Source organism: Neoarius graeffei, chromosome 4, assembly GCF_027579695.1.
Source record: "Neoarius graeffei isolate fNeoGra1 chromosome 4, fNeoGra1.pri, whole genome shotgun sequence".
NCBI lineage: Eukaryota > Metazoa > Chordata > Actinopteri > Siluriformes > Ariidae > Neoarius > Neoarius graeffei.
The window spans coordinates 109,545,267-109,552,739 of NC_083572.1; the positions used below are offsets into that span (position 1 = coordinate 109,545,267).

At 60.8% G+C, this 7,473-nt stretch overlaps 1 protein-coding gene across 1 annotated transcript in view; it reads right to left on the reverse strand.

Moving 5' to 3' along the window:
- rp2 (RP2 activator of ARL3 GTPase) overlaps positions 1 to 6,659 on the reverse strand; it is a 31,131-nt gene extending 24,472 nt beyond the window's left edge. Inside the window, exon 1 of the mRNA XM_060920159.1 lies at positions 6,458 to 6,659. Within this exon, the coding sequence (XP_060776142.1) occupies positions 6,458 to 6,592 (135 nt within the window). The 5' untranslated portion in view covers positions 6,593 to 6,659. The remainder of the gene's footprint in view (positions 1 to 6,457) is intronic.
- Between the last annotated feature and the right edge of the window lie 814 nt (positions 6,660 to 7,473).

The following is a 7,473-nucleotide window of genomic DNA, read 5'->3' on the forward strand; positions in this document are numbered from 1 at the left end:
CTGGGTCCCGTGTGTGTGTGTGTGTCTGTCTCCCTGGGTCTCCGTGTGTGTGCGTGTCTGTCCCCCTGGGTCTCCGTGTGTGTGCGTGTCTGTCTCCCTGGGTCTCCGTGTGTGTGCGTGTCTGTCTCCCTGGGTCTCCGTGCGTGTGCGTGTCTGTCTCCCTGGGTCTCCGTGTGTGCGCGTGTCTGTCTCCCTGGGTCTCCGTGTGTGTGTCTGTCTCCCTGGGTCTCCGTGTGTGTGTGTGTCTGTCTCCCTGGGTCTCCGTGTGTGTGTGTCTGTCTCCCTGGGTCTCCATGTGTGTGTGTCTGTCTCCCTGGGTCTCCGTGTGTGTGTGTGTCTGTCTCCCTGGGTCTCCGTGTGTGTGTGTGTGTGTGTGTCTGTCTCCCTGGGTCTCCGTGTGTGTGTGTGTCTGTCTCCCTGGGTCTCCGTGTGTGTGTGTGTCTGTCTCCCTGGGTCCCGTGTGTGTGTGTGTCTGTCTCCCTGGGTCCCGTGTGTGTGTGTGTGTCTGTCTCCCTGGGTCTCCGTGTGTGTGTGTCTGTCTCCCTGGGTCTCCGTGTGTGTGTGTGTGTCTGTCTCCCTGGGTCTCCGTGTGTGTGTGTGTGTGTCTGTCTCCCTGGGTCTCCGTGTGTGTGTGTGTGTCTGTCTCCCTGGGTCTCCGTGTGTGTGTGTGTGTGTCTGTCTCCCTGGGTCTCCGTGTGTGTGTGTGTGTCTGTCTCCCTGGGTCTCCGTGTGTGTGTCTGTCTCCCTGGGTCTCCGTGTGTGTGTGTCTGTCTCCCTGGGTCTCCGTGTGTGTGTGTCTGTCTCCCTGGGTCTCCGTGTGTGTGTGTCTGTCTCCCTGGGTCTCCGTGTGTCTGTCTGTCTCCCTGGGTCTCCGTGTGTGTGTCTGTCTCCCTGGGTCTCCGTGTGTGTGTCTGTCTCCCTGGGTCTCCGTGTGTGTGTCTGTCTCCCTGGGTCTCCGTGTGTGTGTCTGTCTCCCTGGGTCTCCGTGTGTGTGTCTGTCTCCCTGGGTCTCCGTGTGTGTGTGTGTGTCTGTCTCCCTGGGTCTCCGTGTGTGTGTGTCTGTCTCCCTGGGTCTCCGTGTGTGTGTGTCTGTCTCCCTGGGTCCCGTGTGTGTGTGTGTCTGTCTCCCTGGGTCTCCGTGTGTGTGTGTCTGTCTCCCTGGGTCCCGTGCGTGTGTGTGTCTGTCTCCCTGGGTCTCCCTGGGTCTCCGTGTGTGTGTGTCTGTCTCCCTGGGTCTCCGTGTGTGTGTGTGTGTGTCTGTCTCCCTGGGTCTCCGTGTGTGTGTGTGTGTCTCTCTCCCTCCGGGTCTCCGTGTGTGTGTGTGTGTCTGTCCCTCCGGGTCTCCGTGTGTGTGTGTGTGTCTGTCCCTCCGGGTCTCCGTGTGTGTGTCTCTGTCTCTCCCTGTCTCCGTGTGTGTGCGCGTCTGTTGCTCACTCTGTGTGTGTCTGTCCGTCTGTCTGCCTCTCTCTCTCTGCCTGCCTGCCTGCCTGCCTCTCTCTCTGTCCACGCGCGCATCTGTCTGTCTGTCTGTGCGCGCGTCTCTCTCTCTGTCCGCGCACGCCTCTCTCTCTCTCTCTGTCTGTCCGCGCGCGCCTCTCTCTCTCTCTCTGTCCGCGCGCGCGGACAGAGAGAGAGAGAGGCGCGCGCGGACAGAGAGAGAGAGAGGCGCGCGCGGACAGACAGAGAGAGAGAGAGGCGTGCGCGGACAGAGAGAGAGTCTCTCTCTCTCTCTGTCCGCGCGCGCGTCTCACTCTCTGTCCGCGCGCGCGTCTCTCTCTCTCTCTCTCTCTCTCTCTGTCCGCGCGCGCGTCTCTCTCTCTCTCTCTCTGTCTGTGTCCGCGCGCGTCTCTCTCTCTCTCTGTCCGCGCGCGCGTCTCTCTCTCTCTCTCTCTCTCTGTCTGTCTATGTGTGTCTCTGTTTCTCTGTGTGCGTGCGCATCTGTGTCTCTCTCTCTCTCTCTCTATGTGTCTGTGTCTCTCTCTGTGTCTGTGTCTCCATGCCTCCATGTGTGTCTGTCTGTCTCTCCGCGTGTGCGTGTCTGTCTCCCTGGGTCTCCACGTGTGCGTGTCTGTCTCTCCAGGTCTCCGCGTGTGCGTGTCTCTGTCTCTCCCTGTCTCTGCGTGTGCGTGTCTCTGTCTCTCCCTGGGTCTCCGCGTGTGCGGGTCTGTCTCCCTGGGTCTCCGCGTGTGCGGGTCTGTCTCCCTGGGTCTCCTTGCGTGCGGGTCTGTCTCCCTGGGTCTCCTTGCGTGCGCGTCTCTGTCTCTCCCTGTCTCCACGAGTGCCTGTCTCTCCCTGTCTCCGCGCGTGCCTGTCTCTCCCTGTCTCCGTGCGTGCCTGTCTCTCCCTGGGTCTCCGCGCGTGCGCATGTCTGTCTCCCTGGGTCTCCGCGCGTGCGTGTCTGTCTCTCCGGGTCTCCGCGCGTGCGTGTCTGCCTCTCCGGGTCTCCGCGTGTGTGCGTGTCTGTCTCTCCGGGTCTCCGCGTGTGCGTGTCTGTCTCTCCGGGTCTCCGCGTGTGCGTGTCTGTCTCTCCGGGTCTCCGCGTGTGCGTGTCTGTCTCTCCGGGTCTCCGTGTGTGAGAGTCTCTGTCTCTCCGGGTCTACGCGTGTGCGTGTCTCTGTCTCTCCCTGGGTCTCCGCGCGTGCGTCTACCCGGGTCTCTGCGCGTGCGTCTCCCCGGGTCTCCGCGCGTGCATGTCTCTGCCTCTCCCTGTCTCCGCGCGTGCATGTCTCTGCCTCTCCCTGTCTCCGCGCGTCTGTCTCCGCGCGTCTGTCTCCCCGGGTCTCCGCGTGTGTGTGTCTGTCTGTCACTCCGGGTCTCCGCGTGTGTGTCTGTCTGTCTCTCCGGGTCTCCGCGCGTGCGTGTCTCTGCCTCTCCCTGTCTCCGTGCGTGCGTGTCTCTGCCTCTCCCTGTCTCCGCGCGTCTGTCTCCCCAGGTCTCCGCGTGTGTGTGTCTGTCTGTCACTCCGGGTCTCCGCGTGTGTGTCTCTGCCTCTCCCTGTCTCCGCGCGTGCGTGTCTCTGCCTCTTCCTGTCTCCGCGCGTGCATGTCTCTGCCTCTCCCTGTCTCCACGCGTCTGTCTCCCCAGGTCTCCGCGTGTCTGTCTCCCCAGGTCTCTGCGTGTGTGTGTCTGTCTGTCACTCCGGGTCTCCGCGTGTGTGTGTCTGTCTGTCTCTCCGGGTCACCGCATGTGCGCGTGTCTGTCTCTCCCCGGGTCTCCGCACGTGCGTGTCTCTGCCTCTCCCTGTCTCCGTGCGTGCGTGTCTCTGCCTCTCCCTGTCTCCGCGCGTCTGTCTCCCCGGGTCTCCGCGTGTGTGTGTCTGTCTCTCACTCCGGGTCTCCGCGTGTGTGTCTCTGCCTCTCCCTGTCTCCGCGCGTGCGTGTCTCTGCCTCTTCCTGTCTCCGCGCGTCTGTCTCCCCGTGTGTGTGTCTGTCTGTCACTCCGGGTCTCCGCGTGTGTGTCTGTCTGTCTCTCCGGGTCTCCCCGGGTCTCCGCGCGTGCGCGTGTCTGTCTCTCCCTGTCTCCGCGCGTGCGTGTCTCTGCCTCTCCCTGTCTCCGCGCGTGCGTGTCTCTGCCTCTCCCTGTCTCCACGCATCTGTCTCCCCGGGTCTCCGCGTGTGTGTGTGTCTGTCTGTCACTCCGGGTCTCCGTGTGTGTGTGTCTCTGCCTCTCCCTGTCTCCGCGCGTGCGTGTCTCTGCCTCTTCCTGTCTCCGCGCGTCTGTCTCCCCATGTGTGTGTCTGTCTGTCTCCCTGGGTCTCCGCGCGTGCGTCTCCCCGGGTCTCCGCGCGTGCGTCTCCCCGGGACTCCGCGCGTGCGTCTCCCCGGGACGCCGCGCGTGCGTCTCCCCGGGACTCCGCGCGTGCGTCTCCCCGGGACTCCGCGCGTGCGTCTCCCCGGGACGCCGCGCGTGCGTCTCCCCGGGACGCCGCGCGTGCGTCTCCCCGGGACTCCGCGCGTGCGTCTCCCCGGGACTCCGCGCGTGCGTCTCCCCGGGACTCCGCGCGTGCGTGTGTGTGTCTGTCTGTCTGTCTGTCACTCCGGGTCTCTGCGTGCGTCTGTCTGTCTGTCTGTCCGGGTCTCCGCGTGCGTCTGTCTGTCTGTCTCCCTGGGTCTCCGCACATCTGTCTCCCTGGGTCTCCGCGCGTCTGTCTCCCCGGGTTTCCGCGTGTGTGTGTGTGTCTGTCACTCTGGGTCTCCGCGTGCGTCTGTCTGTCTGTCTGTCACTCCGGGTCTCCGCGTGCGTCTGTCTGTCTGTCTCTCCGGGTCTCCGCGTGCGTCTGTCTGTCTGTCTCTCCGGGTCTCCGCGTGCGTCTGTCTGTCTGTCTCTCTGGGTCTCCGCGTGCGTCTGTCTGTCTGTCTGTCTCTCCGGGTCTCCGCGTGTGTGCGTGTCTGTCTCTCCCCGGGTGTGTGCGTGTCTGTCTCTCCCCGGGTCTCCGCGCGTGCGTGTCTCTGCCTCTCCCTGTCTCTGCCTCTCCCTGTCTCCGCGCGTCTGTCTCCCCGGGTCTCCGCGCGTCTGTCTCCCGGGGTCTCCGCGCGTCTGTCTCCCGGGGTCTCCGCGTGTGTGTGTCTGTCTGTCACTCTGGGTCTCCGCGTGTGTGTGTCTGTCTGTCGCTCCGGGTCTCCGCGTGTGTGCGTGTCTGTCTCTCACTGGGTCTCCGCGTGCGTCTCCCCAGGTCTCTGCGCGTCTGTCTCCCCGGGTGTCCACACGCGTGTGTGTGCCTGTCTGTCACTCCGGGTCTTCGCGTGCGTCTGTCTGTCTGTCTGGCTCTCCGGGTCTCCGCGTGCGTCTGTCTGTCTGTCTCTCCGGGTCTCCGCGTGCGTGTGTCTGTCTGTCTCTCCGGGTCTCCGCGTGAGTCTGTCTGTCTGTCTCTCCGGGTCTCCGCGTGAGTCTGTCTGTCTGTCTCTCCGGGTCTCCGCGTGCGTGTGTCTGTCTGTCTCTCCGGGTCTCCGCGTGCGTGTGTCTGTCTGTCTCTCCGGGTCTCCGCGTGCGTGTGTCTGTCTGTCTGTCTCTCCGGGTCTCCGCGTGAGTCTGTCTGTCTGTCTGGCTCTCCGGGTCTCCGCGTGAGTCTGTCTGTCTGTCTGGCTCTCCGGGTCTCCGCGTGAGTCTGTCTGTCTGTCTGGCTCTCCGGGTCTCCGCGTGAGTCTGTCTGTCTGTCTGGCTCTCCGGGTCTCCGCGTGAGTCTGTCTGTCTGTCTGGCTCTCCGGGTCTCCGCGTGAGTCTGTCTGTCTGTCTGGCTCTCCGGGTCTCCGCGTGAGTCTGTCTGTCTGTCTGGCTCTCCGGGTCTCCGCGTGAGTCTGTCTGTCTGTCTGGCTCTCCGGGTCTCCGCGTGAGTCTGTCTGTCTGTCTGTCTCTCCGGGTCTCCGCGTGAGTCTGTCTGTCTGTCTGGCTCTCCGGGTCTCCGCGTGAGTCTGTCTGTCTGTCTGGCTCTCCGGGTCTCCGCGTGAGTCTGTCTGTCTGTCTGGCTCTCCGGGTCTCCGCGTGAGTCTGTCTGTCTGTCTGTCTCTCCGGGTCTCCGCGTGAGTCTGTCTGTCTGTCTGTCTCTCCGGGTCTCCGCGTGAGTCTGTCTGTCTGTCTCTCCGGGTCTCCGCGTGAGTCTGTCTGTCTGTCTCTCCGGGTCTCCGCGTGAGTCTGTCTGTCTGTCTCTCCGGGTCTCCGCGTGTGTCTGTCTGTCTCTCCGGGTCTCCGCGTGTGTCTGTCTGTCTCTCCGGGTCTCCGCGTGTGTCTGTCTGTCTCTCCGGGTCTCCGCGTGTGTCTGTCTGTCTCTCCGGGTCTCCGCGTGTGTCTGTCTGTCTCTCCGGGTCTCCGAGTGTGTCTGTCTGTCTCTCCGGGTCTCCGCGTGTGTCTGTCTGTCTCTCCGGGTCTCCGCGTGTGTCTGTCTGTCTCTCCGGGTCTCCGCGTGTGTCTGTCTGTCTCTCCGGGTCTCCGCGTGTGTCTGTCTGTCTCTCCGGGTCTCTGCGTGTGTCTGTCTGTCTCTCCTGGTCTCCGCGTGTGTCTGTCTGTCTGTCTGGCTCTCCGGGTCTCCGCGCGTGTGTGTCTGTCTCTCCGGGTCTCTGCGTGTGTCTGTCTGTCTCTCCTGGTCTCCGCGTGTGTCTGTCTGTCTGTCTGGCTCTCCGGGTCTCCGCGTGTGTCTGTCTGTCTCTCCTGGTCTCCGCGTGTGTCTGTCTGTCTGTCTGGCTCTCCGGGTCTCCGCGTGTGTGTGTCTGTGTGTCTCTCCGGGTCTCCGCGTGTGTGTGTCTGTCTGTCTCTCCGGGTCTCCGCGTGTGTGTGTCTGTCTGTCTCTCCGGGTCTCCGCGTGTGTGTGTGTCCCTGTGTGCGTTTGTCTCTCTGTCTCTCTCTGTGTCTGTCTGTCTCTCTCTCTGTGTGTTTCTCTCTCTCTCTCTCTGTGTTTGTCTGTCTCTCTCTCTGTGTGTGTGTCTGTCTGTCTGTCTGTCTCTCTCTCTCTCTCTCTCTCTCTCACCTTCTCCCGTTTGTCCCAGCTGTACTGTTTGGGTTCCTCCTGGTTACCGCTGTTGTTGTGAGAGCCCTCTGAAGCCACAGCAGGATGTTTATCTGGAGATTTTCTCCTCGGTTTTTTGGAGTAAAAGCAGCCCATGTTTCACAACCACCTGCCAATTCAACACCTCAAACACCCAACAGCAGCGCGCGCGCTCTCTCTCTCTCTCTCCTAGGCAAGCTAAAAAAAAAAACGCCAACAACCCCCTCCCCCTCAGCTTCCCGTTTCCTACCGCAGTCACACGCAAATAACCAATCATCCACCACCGAGCGCTCGCGCACAAACCCCAGCCAATCACATTCACCCTATCTCACTGTCCTTACGTGACTATTATTAACCCTCATTTGCATACCGCACTCTAATTGGATGACACACGAGCGGTGAAACCAACCAGGCAAGCTCTCTGAAATGTGAAAGTGATTCTTTTTTTTTTAAACGATTCATTCGAGTCACTAAAGCGATTACTTCAGGTTTCGATGAATGTAAATTTCACATTTGTATGACTGATGAATATAAATGTGTCAGGATAATTCTTATGAAAGGAGAAATTCCGTGGAGTGAAATATTTGCAATTTGAGAAAAATTCGGGCAAACTGTTCGAGCCTTTTAAAAAGATTCGATTCACTAAAATGATTCATTCCAGTTTCAGTAAATTTACTTGGAAGGACATTTCAGGAATTTGTGTAACCTGGTCAGGTTATTTCTTCTTCACTGAAACACTGTGGAGTGAAATGTTTTGGAATTTGAAAATTAGCATGTTGTGCCATGTAATAAATCAGGACTGATCCAACACTTTACTGACTTTATTATTATTATTATTATCTCATCTCATTATCTGTAGCCGCTTTATCCTGTTCTACAGGGTCGCAGGCAAGCTGGAGCCTATCCCACCTGACTACGGGCGAAAGGCGGGGTTCACCCTGGACAAGTCGCCAGGTCATCACAGGGCTGACACAGAGACACAGACAACCATTCACACT